Raw genomic sequence first — 17,815 nt, forward strand, 5'->3', positions numbered from 1 at the left:
GTTAAAATATTCCTCTACGCTTCACAGCATATGCGAAATTTAGAGCATTTCCCACCATACCCCTGCCATTAATTCAGTCCTCCCACCCCTCCCTATGCCACAAAGGCAGGCAGGCAAGCAGACTAACCACTCTGTCATTCAGGTAGACCTGGCAATATGCTCCACATTATCACAAAAGCAAGCCAAGCTTCCTTTCTATGTTTTAGTCAGTGTAGTAAAACAATACTTCATATTCAGCCTTTGAAGAAATTTCTTTTGAAAAGGCACATTTGGCCTGAGGCTTGGCATTCAGCTTTCCCGCGTCACTGGAAGTTCTTCTCCTAACCCACATCCTCCTCAATGTGACCCCATGTGATGCCCAAATGTTTGTTTCCTGGGCCTTAAGAGTACTCAAGGCAATTTGAAGTTCTCCCGAGCTATGTAAGCAAAGGCAGCCAAAGATCATGTGGGAATAAAAGGTACAAAGATGAGAGAAAGCACACTTTTTATATCATATCCGACTCCAGGGCTTTAACAAAAAAAAAGCTACACACAGAGATGCACAGTACAGGAGTGGCCGTTTGATGGGCCTCCCTGGTTCTTTTCAGGTTAGCTTTCCTTTTTTAAAACAAAACCAAGAACAAGCACACTATAAAAACCAACACGACAAATGAACTTCACAAATAAGTAAAGAATATTCCACGAACAGTAGAAAATTCATGGAAGAAAAGTTTGTCCATTTGCTTCTCCCTGCTTTGAGATTTTAGAGGTTGCTGACAGAGGGAGGAACCATTCAAAATTGGGAGGAACCCCATGAGATTTTGGGGCAACACCCTCTTGATCCACCTCATCACGTGTTGTGAACATATTCTGTAAGCCGCCGCCAGAGTGGCTGGAGAAACCCAGCCAGATGGGCGGGGTATGAAGAATAAAATAATGATTATTATTGTCTACCCAACTGCATATTTTCCAGGATACCCCTCATCCCCCGCACCTCTAGAAGTTAACTCAGGGAGCAAAATGGCTGCATGGGAGAGGAAGGAATGGCAAGCTTTTCTTACATCGACTTGCCCTTGTTCACTTATATTTTAAGATCCAAGCCATTCACTGGATATTGGTTAAGAAGCAGTCTCTTCAGCATGTTAACTCAAAGCGTTAAGTACTTTATAAGTCAGGGTTGGGACCCTTCCCCAACCCCACCCCTACAAAAAAATGGCTGCATTCCCTCAGAAGAAATCTGTTGTGGGGGCAGCATGCCAATGGTGGTAGGGGACACAGCCATCCCACCCCTCTCTCACATCCCCATCCATCCATTCCATTCTCTATCACTGTTCCTGACATTCACCTCTCCTTGTATAATAATTAAGCTTTGGGGGTGTGGGGAGCACATAGGTTTCCTCCAGACAAACCTAATTGCTGCATTGGGGAGGGATTTGGGGGGCATGTAGAAGGATAACCTTCCCCAGCTGTAACTAACACACACACACACACACACACACACACACACACACCTATACAACCATTAGTCATTGAAAAAATTCCTATTGGCACTAAGGAAGCTTTTCTTAAAAGCCTAATTGCCATGCAGGGGGCAGATTTTGAAAGAGGAGGTCATAATTAGGCTTGGAAGAAAAGGTTCCATCTCACAAACACTGAAATCATATTTGGTGAAAGATCAGGTCTGAATTCACCTGCCAAAGCTTGCTTGGTGCCGCATGTCTGTTGAACATCACTTTTGAGGAGATACCCAGGCACACAACCTAACTTTAGAAAGCCTGAGCTGCACAATCTTTGCCATTCACAACCATTGAGGTGCATCACTGATAAAGATGGGCTTCACTTTTCTCAGTTTCACCAGCTGACGAAGCCTTTGTTGGCCCAGCCATTTACCAGCTGGTTAAGACTGGGAATATATTTGTTGGGATTTTACTATAGGTTCTTTATTTCATAATGCTTTGTGTACCCTGCTCTGGGCCTGTTGTACAATGAACAGCAGATGAGAATATTTTAACAAAATGAATTAAGTTCAGGCCGTATATGTACATAAAACCCTGTTTATGGGGCATCAGGTAGCCACAATTTCAGTCCTTTATCACACATAAATGGAGCTGGAATCGCATCTGCGTAGGTGTCTTATTGCCTCCAAAACATTTTTTAGTATACACCTTGGAGCTTTTCCAAAGGACCATAACGTGGCTGCTGTCATCATAATTTGTTAGAAAAGAGCAGCACACAAAATTATTAGGATTAAAAGTGCTCACCCCCGCCCCAAACTGAGCACTTGTAATGCTAATAACTTCTTGGGCCGTCTTTTTTCTAACCAGTTATGATAACTACTACCATGCCTATTGCCTGAGCACAAAGCCCTGCAAAGTTTTCGCGCAACAACAGATTCATATTCAAGGCACTCAGAGAGCACAGCATTCTGACCTGAATTCTGTTGAGTTCTACCACAGGCCCATGTTGGCGATCTCTCACCATAGTTGCTTGCACAACCTTTCTGAAAGCCGCCTCCTAGAAAAAGGAGAAAATAAGGTGTTGAGAATGCAATCCTATTCTTGAGTTATGTTTGCCAGGTGGGGTTGGCATTGCTACTGAAACCTCCTTGGGATCGGTCCACAGCCATTTTCAAGCAGCATAAACATTACGTCGGCAAAAGAGGTAGCAACGTATTTTTTAAAATAAAAAGGAACTCCCATTGTTCAATTGGAAGCTCCATACAACTGCCCTCATCCCAATTGTGCAGCCACAAATGACTGTCCCGATGTCCCTGTCCCCATGTGTCAGGAAAAAAACAAGGAACAAGCAGATAGGAACTCAGTGACAAAAGATACAGCGACAAGGGTTCCATCTCCAAACAGCCAACATGTGAAAGTGGAAAACAAAACAAAAAGGAGCAGCATGTGAACAACACTTCATTTCTCAGAATCCTTACAGGCACCCCGTCTCAGGACTCCGGACACGAACACCCACAAGATACCTCAACTGAAATTTTGATTTCATGTACCATAAGTAAGTAAGCAAAGCAATGGCAATCACATTTTGAAGATGTAAATTTCCCCTTAGCGTCTGACTCGCTCAGGAGGAAAAGATGCAGTCTGTTTTCTGGTAAAAATGTGAAATGCTGTTAAGCAGATATGGACAAAAACGAAACAGGGAAAAACTTTGTCATTAAGATTCCCTGCGTCTGCACCCGTGAAGTTCATACAGAAGATAATTGGGTCTGTACAGAAGACCTGAAGAGAACTTAGGGCACCATTTGCATGTCATTACTGTGACATATTCTTCTTAGAAGGTCATTTTTAGTGGAGAAGCTGACGTTGGGATAGATACCTTTCCTTGAGAGATCAAAATTCCACGTAACGTATCAAAGCCCACGGAAGGACCCTGGCCGGTTTCATCAAGGCGTCCCTCGAGATCAAACATGGGGATGCAAGGACAAAAGAGTTCAGAGATGTGGTGAAGGAGCAGCAATCTGTTTCTTAAAGCAATTATAGGAATTTCCTGTAGATGGTTGTACTCCATAGGAACCTGGAACAAGCATGTTGTTAGGGTTTAATGAGCACTGAATAAGTCATACACTAAATGAGATAGTATCAGGCGCAGTCCATTTAGCTAGCCTATCCACTGAATACCCAGATATTGCCTTTGCTTGAGATTTGTTATCTCCAAAGGTTTATACACGGCATAGCCAAGAAGGAATTTTTGAATATTGTTTGGGGCCAGAAAAGGTATCCTATCAAGGTTGGCGAAATTACGACTACACTGCATAATACACAGCATGTTTTAAAAAACCAAAAAATAATCCTTCTGCTCTCCCTCACAATATCTATCCCATATTTCATTGATATATTAATGGCTCTTGTAGTAAAATTTAAGCATCCTTCTGGCACCTTTCTAATTTCTTGCTATCCAAGGGCACGGATATTGCTCCTCCCATCATATTAGTCATTGCGAAGCAGTTTGGATTGACAAAAGCTCACATTTGATTTATGCAAGTTTTCAGGAAGTTTCCATGGCTTTACAGTGTGAACAGGTATAAAACTCACAAGAGGGGCCTCAGGAAAGACACAGCAGAGCCCAAGCTATTCACTGTACCTATTATTGCAATGTAAAAAAATCCCCAACCCATGCACAGCCTTTCAGTGGTTTTTCACCAATGTCTCCAAAATTCTTAACTAGTTTGTTTACCCTCAGCATCGCTTGCCCCTCAGTGAAGTCACCACAAAGCCAGATATGATTGACTATTGAAGCACTGCAATTGTATCCTGTTAGACATGTGCCTTCTGACTGGGAACAACGGTGCACTGCTCTCATTTTCAAATGGCTTTGTCCTCAGTGGTGTAACAAAACCACATCTCATACCGACTTAGCAACATGGTGCCGCCTCACTCCTAGGCTTTTCAACCACTTAAAAAGAAAATCTACTTTTGACCAAAAAAGCTGAAACAGGAAAATACTCAGGATAGCCTTAACCATCATGGTAGGCAGCCGCTAAGAAGATGTTACCAATGGGTAAGTGGGGGTGGGGGGGGGGTAACCAATAATTATTAACACAGAGCCATAGAGTGCTAACAGTTTATACAGTTTCCCAAGAGTTTGAGCCAGATGTGGGGTCGTCCAGATGTTGTTGAACCCACTCCATCCCTGGCCATTGGGCCATGCTTACTGGGACTGATGGGAATTGCAGTGCAGCAACAAATGGATAGTCAAAGGGTCCCCACACCTGGCTTAGACATGTGGTTTAAAAAGCATAATTTTACCTGGGTAGGGAGCTTGCCTGCATTAGCAGGCTTGCTGGTGGACCAGGCTAAGGTGTGTGCTGAGCCACAGGCCACTCTATTGATTTTTTTGCCCTGAAGTGCTGCAACCAGGCGTGGCCTTTGGATAGCATTAGTTGTTCCATCTCCAAGCTGCCCTTCATCGTTATCTCCCCAAGTATATACTTCACCTAAGATAATCAAAATTGTTATTTCGCCACCAAATCATGACCAGTATAAAAAGTCACAAGAATAGGCAACGTAGATCAGTTCAACATGCCAATATCAACATCTAAACGTTTTATTATTATTATTTTAAAAAGCACAATCTTTTAAAAGGTAATTCGGAGCTACTTAGTGATAATATATTCCTATGTGGAAAACAAACTGAAATAAATCGTTGAATGCAGAGAAAGGATTTGCAGAGCAATGCTAACTACAGGAAGCTGGTGTAACTTAGGCTTTTGCCCTTAACTCAAAACTCCATGCAAGAGCCTCCAGGAGGCGCTACCATCAGCAGGTGAGTGTGGGTCCAAATTTTGATGATAAGGCCATAGGATGCATTACTGAACTGAACCACATTTGGAATAGGTGTACGTCTCTCTTTGCCATGTCCTAGAGCACTTCGTGTGGGCAATACTGAGCTACATGGACGTTTGGTCTGGATTAGTATAAAACAGCATCCCATGTACGCTTGTTAAATAGCCGTCCTCCTCTTTCCTGTCGCTGCCTCCTAATGCTGCTCTTAATTTAAAAAGCCAACCTCAACCCATTAAGATAGTGATACAAAACTTGCCATGTAATGTCTGCTTTGGTCCCCCCCCCCCCCTTGAGAGCTTAGGGAACCTACTGGATCAGAGCAAGGAATATCTCAGTCAAATCTGGCATGTTGCTGGGAAGCCTACAAAGCAAGACTTGAAGGCTTCCTTCCTCAACATTTTATCTCGTAGCAATTGTTGATCAGAGTACACTGTTCTCTTATATCACAATTATTTATTTGAAACAAAGATGCTTCATTATTCGTAATTAGAACATCTTTTCCTTTCTCCCTTCCACATTCAAAATAAAAGAAGTCATGGGGTTGTTTGGTTTTTTACATACCATCTTCAGTGCAACAGACACAGTGTAAAGAGCCAGTTGCAATAGCAATGACTTTCTTTCCTTGCAACCCCTGGACCTGTCGAGGTCTCCGGACATGATCATCTGATCCATGCCCTAGTCGATGGTAATCTCCTTTGCCCCTGTAATCGCAACACAAGTTTCAATCAGTGCATTTGTTTTCTCTTCAATCAATTGACAATTCTTAGTTAGACTAGCCTGACTTGGGTGAATTAGGACACTCAGATCTTAAAGCTTCCTCTCCTAGAATTAACCAGCAAAATGCTAGATAGGTTGTTCACAAAAGCCTCTTAGTTTTCGTATTAAATAAATGTGGCTTTGCAATGCAATATCTGTTGGGAACAAATTTAAGATAAAGTACCACTTGTTCTTTAACTTTTTTTCCAAAATAGCATTTTTTAAAATTAAAGCGAAATCAAAACTAGTATAACCTGATGGCGCTTTTGCAGAAAAAAACCCAAGAACCACAAAGAACTGTTTTTACATTTCTCATATGAATTCATCCACAATCACTGGCTCACTTACCAGGTATAGACTGCTCCAGACTTAGTAAGGGCTACAGAAAACTGTGAGCCACATTCTACTTTGACTACTCCAACTCCTGTGAGAGAATCGATCTAGGGAAGAAATGTTTGAACATAACTCAAAGGATAGGACAACTTCATAGCCCACAGCATATAGACACAGCTTAAAAATAAACTGGCATTCTTAGTCAGATAATGATTTTAATGTTGACTAAAATAAGTTTCTATTATAGTAACTTAAGAGAAATAATTTAAAATGATCTGATTCTCACCGCTCTAACTATTTTCTCCTGAGGGCTTGTTTTAAAGAGGTACTATTCAATCACCCACAGAAAAAATAAACTAAGGAAATGAAATCAACATCTGAAGACAACTGCCAATGTTGTTCTCCCAAAGTGATCTCCAAGCAGGTTGGCAATAGCATATGGTAAAATCTCACATAGAAACTTGACAAGAAGTGCATTAGAGATTTGGAAAGAGAGGATACGCTTGACTTTACTGAAGTAGTGGGAATATAACAAGCAAAATATACCAAAAACGAGGAAAATTTTCTGACTACTTTAACTGGACGCTATGGTGGATTTTGAAATTTTGATTTAAACTTTTTGGAGAGGGATGTACAGGCCCAAAGGGACAAAATATTGTAATAACAAAAAAAGGAGGATGAAACGCTCAAGAGACTTCTGCATGCTCTTATAAATCACATTTTGAGAATCAATCTGTCAAAGTCTTAGAATTTGTTGAAATGGTAACAGATTGGTGTACAGATGTTTTTTGTGATGGAAATGACATTGCACCTCTCTTAAGACTTCCTCTTATGTGTATTGTTTAAGAAATGGAAGGAAATATCTTGGTAACTATGCTGGTGGAACAATAAATCCCCACTGGATGTCAGTATGTCAAAATTCATGCTGTTAAGACACTTGCATAACTTTTGATTTGTAACAGCTAACAGATCATTCTAACCTAAAAAGTAATATATAGCAGAGTGATTCTTAACCATGGTGCAAAAGTTATGGTCCATTTTATCAAGGGCATGGCATTTCATACCCAAACACCAATAGGAAATTTAGAAATGTCAGCAAAGCATCACAAAAAAATTAAAATATTTTCATGGAATACTTTTAACTCAACAGCACATATAAAAGTTATAGCATTCATTATAATTCCATAACTCAGCTAGTTTATGCTAAACATAAAATAAAATCTGTTCTATTTACAGGTTGTCGAGTTCTGTCTCTCTTATTTCAGAAGTTTGAAACTCAAAATACCTTCATCGGTACTTTGCAGCCATCACTGCCCCCTCTCCCAAGCTTCCCATAGTCTCCATCTCCCCATGACCAAACAGTATCATCATCCGTCAAGCAGAGTGTCTGTGCATCTCCACTGCCACAGGCTATGTCAATCACACGGTAGCCCTGGAGTGCTTCCACCTAAAAGACAGGCAAGAAGTTTTTTTAGTAAAGAAATCTCAATAACCTGAGCTTTAGGCAGCAAAAAATAAAACAAAATGGACACTAACTTATGTAGGTCCCCTCATCATTATGTAGGCCAGCCCCAAGGGCCTTCTGGCGGTTCCCTCACTGCGAGAAGCCAAGTTACAGGGAACCAGGCAGAGGGCCTTCTTGGTAGTGGCACCCGCCCTGTGGAACACCCTCCCATCAGATGTCAAAGAGATAAACAACTACCTGACATTCATAAGACATCTGAAGGCAGCCCTGTTTAGGCAAGTTTTTAATGACTTTTGTTGACAACTATGTTCAGGAGTTAAAATCCTGCTCAGCTTGGCCGTGTGTGCATATTCCCAACAGCGAAAGGTGCATGCAGCCAAAGGGAGACTAGATGATGAATTATTCCTGAGCACAGGGCTGTGGTTCCCACACACCCAAAAGCCAGCAGGCTTTTTCATTGAAGTAAATGGCCGTTTAACTGCCAAAGTGGCGATGGGCAGCAAAGGAGGAGAAGGAACGAAGACAAAATAAAAGAAATGGTAATGGGACTGAAATAAGTAAGAAACGAGAGGAAATCAATGAACCCAGGACAGTGAAAGACGTACAGTAGGGAGGAAAGGTTTGTTGCTATTGTTTAATTTTACCTCAGCGGTGGACAAATGTAAGGAAAGACACAGAAGGGAACCAAAATACAGGCAAAGTAACAGAGAAATAAATAAATAAAGATGAATATCAGAAAAGGAGAAGACTTAACTGATCAGAAAACAGTAAAACAGTGAGAGCCGGGAGTGTCAAACTGCTCTGTCCAGGCAGGAAGAAAAAACTGTGGAAAAGCAGTCTATCTCCCACAATTCTTTGCTCCTGCCTGAGTCTTGTGCAAGAGGAATAGCCCAATCTGAAAACTTCATCATCCACCGTAATAAAGTAATAAATAGGAGGCTTTTGTAACCATTTTTTTAAAAAATGACTGAAGCATATGACACCATCTCACCAATTTCGGTTTCAGCTGATCCTCACTATCCCCATGGCCAAGTCGTCCGTATCTTCCCTTGCCCCATGTGTAAAGATCCCCTGCGGCAGTAATGCATGCACTGTGCGCTCCGCCCGCTGCAATGTCGACAACTTCTATGCCCCGCAGGGATTCAATGACTCGAGGACGATCGCAAGGACTAAAAAAGAAAACAAAATGAAAATGAGTACACAGCTTATTTATATAGTGTAAATATAGCAAAGTAACTGACGGCGATGGGAATCATTAAATCATAGTTTGAGAAAATCTCACAGCATAAACCACCCCCTAAACAAGCGTTTCGTCTGCAAATAGAGGATCGTAACACAGAGGTCAAATGTTTCATTCCATTTCCATCCTGTGAAATGGCATGAGAGACTGCGTGGAGCAGGAGTCCATTCAGCCAAAGTTCCAGACAGAGGCACACGTTTTCCTCTGTTTTAAGATTCTGCAATGCCTCCTATGTACTTATAATATATTATCCGGTTAAAAATTTACTGTGTTTACCTTCGGTTGCCATGACCCAGCTTGCCATCCTCTGCCTCTCCCCAGGAATAGACTTCTCCTTCAGAAGACAGCGCCAGACAGTGCTTTCCTCCAGAATTCACAGCAACTTTCTTTATAAACACATGCTGAATGGACTCCAGTAACGTTGGAGTAGAAACAGACTCTGTCCCCCCAATTCCAAGCCTTCCACCTGCCCCGTATCCTGTGGCATATAACTAAAAAAAAGAAAGGATCTGTCAATCATATGAGTTTGTTGTATCATTCATTCTGTTTCTGCTATTCATGCTTTGAGTGCCGTTATTTATGCAGCAAAATCAGCACAACCTATGCACAAGAGGAGATCAAGAGGCTTAAGGTGGAGTTGAGGAAACCCTACTTGCATGAATACAGTTCTATGGAGACCTGCATTGTTAGTCAAATGGAAAGGATGAGCTTTGTAGCTATTTGTTTGCAAATTTATATGTGTTGTGTAGACGCTCCCAGCCTTCTTACGCTACATATTTTGGGCTACATATTTTGGGCTGGTTCTTAGGTTCTCTGTGGAGGACACTCAACTCTTCTGCATGGTCAAGTTTCAGACAGAAACCATAAGGAATAGGTGGAGTATTTAGTTCTTCCCCACAACACTGCTACAGGGGGGGGTTTCAAGAAAATAACTTTGCCATTCACCTGATTGCTTTTTAAAAAATATTAACTGATACAGCAAGGGAATTAAATCACAGAGAATGTGCAATCACACTACATAGGCAACAATAAGAATTGGTTCTTATGTTCTATGAACCAGCTTTCTTCTTTTTGTAGTTCTCATGAATCTGCTTTTATGGTGCATTTGTTCATTTATATCCCACCTTTCTCCCAGCGCAGAACTCAAGGCAGCTCACGTGAATTAAAGCACGTACAACTAAAAACACACTAATCAATATAAATATTTTTAAACCAAATAAGTTACCCTGTTAAAACAGCACTGAATTTGAACACTTAAAACCATTTAAAAACGTAAAAAGAAGATAAAATGCATTACATCCACCCTCATAAGATCCTGCCACAACAACCAGTTAGTGGCTTGTGGCCTGTCTAAACAAAACAAAACAAAAAAAACTATGACTATAGTTCTAGCAGATTAGAGTTTTCAATATACAGTCTCCATATTCATGATACAACGAAAGCTCTAAACAAATTATGCGGTGATTTGTGCTTCATGCTTAATTGCCAATATTGCTGCAGAGCTTGGAACCTAGAGGGGTTTCCTGTGATCCACACTGGCTTTGTAGCTCTGATCTCACATAACAAATTTTGCCCAAATAAGCCAACGTTTTTCTTTACAAGTTTGCAAATATTTCTTTTCATTCACTGAGCATGTTCCCTTCCTGCTTCACAAACAATTTCAATGTCAACGGCTCAGCTTGACATTAACATCGTCTTACCTTTCCATCAGCAGTCACTGCAAAAAGTGTCTGCTCTCCGCCAATCAATTGCACTGGCCGAAGCGTGGCAAGGGCTTCACAGGGAGTAGGAACTTTGACTTTAGCACCTTCTATGCCTCCAAGCTGTCCTCTGTGATTATGGCCCCAGCCATAAATAGTTCCGCTGCCTCCAGCAGAAAGCGTCCAATCATCCGGTCGCCTGTTGAGAAGGGAAGTCCTGTGAATGGGCTGAAATTCCGTGTTCCCTCAAACTTTTCAGACATTCCAAAGAAGAAATGCAGTACCAACACCTTAACACCCTACCCCACCTCACCCCCCCACCCAAAAACTATAACATTTTCAGGTTACCTGTTCATCCACTGTACAAGCTGTTCATCTTGCTCTCGCTTAAAAACATCATGGCTCTCGTGCAGAACATCCATATTTTCATTATCTGCCATTAGTTCTCGAATTTTCTTGGCCACCTGCGATATAAACCGCACAATTTAGTGATTGGTTAAAGAAAGTGCAGTTTTCTTCATGGTTTGAATTTTCCTTGACAGTAACAGCAGCCAATCAGGCACTGGAATCTCCACTGAAAGAGTGATGGAGCTGTTAACTAGGCCATATATTGGAAGTTCTCAAACTATATATCCTGGTGGTCTTATTTGGCATACGTACGTAAATGTCTGCATGCTTGCACCATTGTCCATGATAATACATTTTTTTATGTGTGTGTGTATATACACACACACTCTTAGGGATGCGGATGGCGCTGTGGGTTAAACCACAGAGCCTAGGACTTGCTGATCAGAAGGTCGGCGGTTTGAATCCCCGCGACGGGGTGAGCTCCCGTTGCTCGGTCCCTGCTCCTGCCAACCTAGCAGTTCGAAAGCATGTCAAAGTGCAAGTAGATAAATAGGTACCACTCCAGCGGGAAGGTAAACGGCATTTCTGTGTGCTGCTCTGGTTCGCCAGAAGCAGATTAGTCATGCTGGCCACATGACCCGGAAGCTGTACGCCGGCTCCCTCGGCCTATAAAGCGAGATGAGCGCCGCAACCCCAGAGTCGGTCACGAGTGGACCTAATGGTCATGGGTCCCTTTACCTTTACACACACACTCTTAAGCATGAAGTTGAACCAGTTCTCCAAGTACCTCATCAAGGAAGAGGCGAGGCAATGGTGTCCTCTTATCAAGGGCTACAGCAACTCTCGAAGCCATGCAGTATCTCCTAAACCAAGCCCATTTGTGTGTCTCTGCACAGCAGGGAAGGGTATCCAGTTCCAGATCACAAGCAAGAGCTACAAGCACCTACAAATAAAAAAAACATAGTTCAAAAGCACAAGGCTTCAGCAAGACCAGGCAGTAATATGCTGGCTGTTCTTCAGGTTAAAATATTTTTAAAGTTCTCTTTAAAAGATATGGCTTTCTTCTTTTCTTGTAGGAACATCTCTCCCCCTCTCTCTCCCCCTTTATCCACGTAGCACAGTTAGGATTGTAATGACAAATTTCCCCTTAAGTAATGATAAGGAGACCCCACTCTGGGCTTCTACGGTTTGTACCCCATGCCATCCTACCTTAAAGAAAGGACTGTGGAGAAGTTGTTTGCCACCTCTGACAATGGGATCTTCGTAATCAAACTGCCGCTGCAATGCTTCAGGAAGGCCTTTAACAAGAGCAGCTAAGGCACTGCCTGTGAAACTCTAGGGTGGGGGGAGAAGCAGAATAAAGTAGTATTAGTTTCTAAGCGGCACTTGACAATGGTTGCACTTTTGTAATGAAGAAGCTGTAAACCTATACTGCCAAACATCACTAGATTTGGGGTGGGGGTCGTGAATGAACTCATCTGTGTAACTATAAAAGATTTGCAGGTACTGCCTAACCAACTCTAATGCAGTTTTGTTTCCTGTTTAAAGTGTTTTTACGCCACTCTAGAAAAAAAAGGCTCCCAGAGCAGCTTATAAATATCAGTAATATAAAAAAAAATCAATAATAGTATTTCTCTTGCCCCCCCCCCCCCGCCACCCCCGGTTACGTGGCTACTATCACAGAATTCATCGTGATTTGGAGAAGAGGAAGGAAATTCTCCTGACTGCTACTTGCTCAATGGTGTGAAAACCATCTGTCAAGTATCTAAAAGACAGGCGAAACATTGCTCAAAGCATTGCTAGAGCTTTAAAAAAAACCCCAGGTGGTGTGGTATTACATGTTTGATTAATGACAGGAAGGTTGCTGTGAGCTATTCGTGTCTTACAATTTACGCCAGCATTAGAGCAATCTCAAGAACTCACGTTGCCACTGGAAATCTGAGCTTCTTACCATAGCTCGTGCTTCGCCATCGTTGTCTCCCAGTATTCGGTTGATGTTAATTGATTGGCCAAATTCAGTAGTTAGCAACTTCCGCAGTCTCTGTAAGGCCCACATTCTGTGACCAGCAGCTAAAAATGTGTAAGATACATATATATAAGCAGATCGGCTTAGCAATCCATTAAACATACAGATCAGAAACTTTTCCAAAACTGCACCTACCCAGAGCACTTAGCTGAGCACATGCTGCCAGCGAGGCTGCCAAGCGAGGAACTATGCTCCTGTTGGAAGCAAAATTCAAACGGAAATCCAGCAAACATGTTACCAAATCCATTGATGGGCAAGAAAGGATGCAGCGATCTGAAAGAAGGTCTTTGGGACCTACGGGCAGAAACAGGAATAATATTAGCCATTCCTCTGTCTAACACTTGGGTGTGTACTATTTATTTGAGACCTGGCCTTCTGGTGTAAATAAACCACCCTGAGGCACCTTACAACTTAAAAAATAGACAATCATCAGCTCAACCTGGAATCCAGATTTTCTTTAACACAAACTTAATCTCTCTCTTTCCTCCTAGCTTAAGTTGTTTCTTAGCTTGCTAGCACAACTATCCCTGATCCCTGTGAAAAACAAAGGAACAACTATACTAGTGCAATTAAGCAATTAAAACATTCACCGGCCGCCGGCATGATGGGATAAACTGTGAAGCGCCAGCCCCATCCATTCACAGAACCGTCGCTGATGAATTTCCATTTTAATTCATCGCCTGGAATGCGCAGTTCACTAGACCAGTCAGACCATTCGCGACCTACAAGTTTGGATGAGACAAAGAGTTAACAAACGGCTGCAGAGTTTGCTGTATGTCACTCACTAAAGCGCCACACACAATGATGGCACCCACTGCCAACAAAATTCAATTTCACTGGGGACTATTAGGAACTACTAGCATCTACTACTACTAAAACACAATGTGGCTGTTGAACAAAGCGGCACTGAGGCTCTATCTGCAGCAGATCAGTAAGAATTAATATGAACCCAGAATCTGTTATTACTGGTTCTGTCACTGAAGATGCAAGGGAAACAACCTTACAAAGCCTGAAAGTTGTCCTCGGATCCAAGTGGTTGTTTTGTTTCCCAACTACACTCTGAGTTTCGCAAAGCACAATGAGAGCATGAAGAATGAAACTAGAAACTAAAAGCTAATACAAATTGCCCAAAAATATTAATAAAAATAGTAAGGTAAAAGGTAAAGGACTCCTGGAAGGTTAAATCCAGTCAAAGGTTACTATGGGGTGTGGCGCTCATAATGGTTTCAGGCCGAGGGAGCCAGCATTTGTCCACAGGCAGCTTTCCATGTCATGTGGCTAGCATGACTAGACTGCTTCTGGCGCAAAAGAACATCATAAACAACCAGAGCGCACACAAATGCTGTTTACCTTCCCACCGCAGTGGTTTATTTATCTACTTGCACTGGTGTGCTTTTGAACTGCTAGGTTGGCAGAAGCTGGGGCAGAGCAACAGGAGCTCACCACCGCCACGTGGATTCGAACCGCCAACCTTCTGATCAACAAGCCCAAGAGGCTCAGTGGTTTAGACCACAGCACCACCCGCACACGCCAGAAGGATTGGGTGGAAATATTCAACTCCAGTGCTCACAATCAATCAAATTGATTGTGGATTAATGATTATTATCATGCTTCTGTAACACCATTTATGTTGTTAGTTTCCCAGGCTATTGTTCCCAAAAAATCAACCTATCATCTAGTAGTGAGGAATGTGAGGCTCAAGTGATGAATGTGGCCAACAGCCAAATCCTATGGGATCTGCTGCATCTAGTCCACACAGCCACCCTATCCAATGGAACGCATGAGAAAGGTCAGCAAAGGCTGAAAGCCCAAATGCACTCTGTGCAGCTTTGGGATCTAGGCCTAACAAAGACGTGCTCCCTACACCCAGCCTTTCCCTCTGGGTGCAGTGCGAGCTTTGGGTGTTGTTGCCTAAAGGCACTCTCCCAGTTCCTTGGGAAACAGCGGCCAACAATGTGTGCTTCCAGTCACCCAACGTTTCCCCTGGGAGCTGCAAACTACACAGCAGGCACAGAGACAAGCTCTCATGCCTTCCATCTGCAGAGGAAGGATAGAGGTGTATCCCCTGTTGGGCAGCTGGAGCACTAACCTCCTGGAAGTCAGAAAAGCAGCAACGAAGAAAGAGAAAGGGGTGTCAGAAAGAACAGAATGGGGGAGAGAAGAGGTGCGTCTGCTCATTTTTGGTTCCCAGCTTTGTCTACCATTAGCTGTAGTCCCCAATGTAGCTTTCCCATAGACCTACCACCCTCCTTATATAAAGGTTTTTCACCCCTGTTAAGAGACCAATCTGTAAGACTTTTTTTTTTTGCTGATAAAACACAAAGAACAATAAAGCGTTTGGCACAACGCTCAATCTGATATATTGCCTCATTACCTGATCGGACAGAAACTATCCGGTTGACTCCATCCATGACAGTGAGTGGGTCATGGCGTCGTTCTGTGGAACACTGCCGGTCAAATTCTACTCGAAGCCCTTCAGCACCTAAAGGGTGAAAGCCACAGAAGTAAAGCCCCTTCTTTTCTTTTCTTTCTTAAAAAAGAGCATCATCTTTCTGACCCTGCAAGATAAGCATCCGAAGTACAAAGCATTCATAGGCTTGTGCGTACCTTTTACAACACCAAACCTAAACTTCAGCTGTTTAGCTGAGCATACTAGCACTTGCAACAAAAATTATTATTTTACTAAAGGAATATGCTATGATTTCAATGGAAAATATGGACACAGCTACTTCTGAATGAATCTAAAAGATCCACCAAACAGTTATGTCCTAATAGATATAAAAACCATTGTGTTGCAAAAAAACCATGATGGAAGTATTGCCCTCTATCATTACATCTGTGTGCCCAGGGATAATCAAGCAATCTCTGCACAATCTTAAGGACAAACTGCACTGCTTTTTTGTTGTTGTTTATATACATTAGAGAAATTTAAGCCCCGTTAGCAGCTACAAACATGCATGATTTACTACCCTAACAAAACTTGATGAAACCACACACTTTCAGTAGCCCCTATTCATTTGGTGTATAAATTTTACTGAAGGCATAGAATCCATTTCCACCTTCAAGTGTACACCTTATGAGAATTTAGTACCTGGTATTTTAACAGTGCCACTGGTAGAAGTATCATCTGTATACGGATGGCTACTTTCCACCACCACCGGTTGCGAAGACAGGCGACCGCTTTGAGAATCCGTTGCCACATCTTCCAGCTCCGTAACGCACAGCTCCAGCAGCATATCAGCAACCTGAAAATACAACTCTCGCGAGATTTAATTTTTGCATACACAGATGCTCCTCATTCTTTCTGCAGGTCAATCAATGTTCCAACAATAGCAAGCTTAAAACAAACATTAAGGTTGCTATCAGAAGTGGCATGTAAATTTTAAAAATTAGCAATAGTTGTTTCAAGCAAGATCTATAGTAGAAAAGAAGGTGAAACGGTCCCTAGATGCAGGGGCATAGTGCTGTGTGCCAGTGCCTGGGGCAGGAGCGCACTTACCCAACCCTTGCTGCTGATGGCTAGGTGCTAGCCAGCCCCCAAGCTTCTGAGTCTAGGGCCGCAATCCCCTTGCCCCCCCCCCATTGCTACGCCAATGCCTAAATGTCAAGGAGGCATTAGGTAGGAGGCAAGCTGATCCTTCGGTCCAGGAGTGAAGCTGCCTCTGAGAGGTAATTTGCTGGCATCAAGAAAAAGGTGCAGAATAAAGGAAACGCTAAATAAATAAATCACATTGAAGAGAAATGGGGGTGGCCAGCAAATCCACCTGGACATCATTACCCAGCAGCCCTTACTGACTTTCAGTATTGTTAAATTGGAAATACTAATTTATGCTGTTGCAATTTTGCCTGTTTGCCTTATGGCAGAACTGTTTCATTGTTTATTGGCCCTGTTTATGGGATTTTGTATAGTCTTTTTCAGTTTATTTGTATTACTGTGTTCCCTTGCTCTGGGACTGAAAAAGGTTCAGAAAGAGTGGGTTACAAATACTGCAAACAAATAAATTTTAAATAAAACAGATGAGACAAGGACCAGGTTTCCCCACCGACTTGCTATGCATGTATGCACCTGCCCTACAAAATTTCAACCTTGCCAGCTCGTTCAATAAATTAACTTCTTTCCAGTTCTAAAGTTTCATCTCAATTCAGTTACAGATTGCAAGGGCTGCTGAAGAATACTCTGTAAACATCTTTAGCCATCTCAGGTAGGTGTGCGTGTGTGTATACAAATGTTCACTGATATTCCTAGATATCTGCAGCAGTCTTTGACTGCTGTGTATTAACTACATTAGGAATGTCAGTATACTTAAGAAGCATTACAAGTATCGAGCAACTGATGAAGCAAAACCCAAGGTCACCTGAGGATAAGCAGTGCCCATGCCAGACAGCACAGCTGAAAGGACATCCTTGCCCTTCTCTCCAGCGCGGCTGGACACGGCCAGCTTCAAGAGGTCCACCATGACTCGGGTGTCATCTGGCACCAGAAGACCAGTGAACTCATCCAAGTACTGGGGCTCCGGACCAGAGACTTTGCTTTGGCTTTCTGCATCCTTCAAAACAAAATGGAAGAAAAGGCAGATGAAGAGAATACACAGAAGCCTAAAGCAGGTGCCCAAAGACAGAAGCACACACTGGACAAGCCCATCAAGAAAGCAAATCTCTGGGCCTGGA

The 17,815-nt window shown here is 42.5% G+C and overlaps 1 protein-coding gene across 1 annotated transcript in view; it reads right to left on the reverse strand.

Annotated features, from left to right (window-relative positions):
• Positions 1-17,815, reverse strand: part of HERC2 (HECT and RLD domain containing E3 ubiquitin protein ligase 2) — a 96,369-nt gene that overhangs the window by 9,152 nt on the left and 69,402 nt on the right. The window contains exons 69-86 of the mRNA XM_083734082.1: positions 17,503-17,694; positions 16,239-16,392; positions 15,522-15,629; positions 13,738-13,869; positions 13,283-13,441; positions 13,073-13,191; positions 12,331-12,456; positions 11,909-12,064; positions 11,122-11,237; positions 10,774-10,972; positions 9,350-9,564; positions 8,825-9,002; positions 7,654-7,815; positions 6,384-6,475; positions 5,841-5,980; positions 4,743-4,930; positions 3,313-3,510; positions 2,410-2,493 (exon numbers count right to left, since the gene is read on the reverse strand). Of these exons, the coding sequence (XP_083590208.1) occupies positions 2,410-2,493; positions 3,313-3,510; positions 4,743-4,930; positions 5,841-5,980; positions 6,384-6,475; positions 7,654-7,815; positions 8,825-9,002; positions 9,350-9,564; positions 10,774-10,972; positions 11,122-11,237; positions 11,909-12,064; positions 12,331-12,456; positions 13,073-13,191; positions 13,283-13,441; positions 13,738-13,869; positions 15,522-15,629; positions 16,239-16,392; positions 17,503-17,694 (2,718 nt within the window). The remainder of the gene's footprint in view (positions 1-2,409; positions 2,494-3,312; positions 3,511-4,742; positions 4,931-5,840; positions 5,981-6,383; positions 6,476-7,653; positions 7,816-8,824; positions 9,003-9,349; positions 9,565-10,773; positions 10,973-11,121; positions 11,238-11,908; positions 12,065-12,330; positions 12,457-13,072; positions 13,192-13,282; positions 13,442-13,737; positions 13,870-15,521; positions 15,630-16,238; positions 16,393-17,502; positions 17,695-17,815) is intronic.

This window comes from Podarcis gaigeae, assembly GCF_964106915.1.
Source record: "Podarcis gaigeae genome assembly, chromosome: 4".
Classification (NCBI taxonomy): domain Eukaryota; kingdom Metazoa; phylum Chordata; class Lepidosauria; order Squamata; family Lacertidae; genus Podarcis; species Podarcis gaigeae.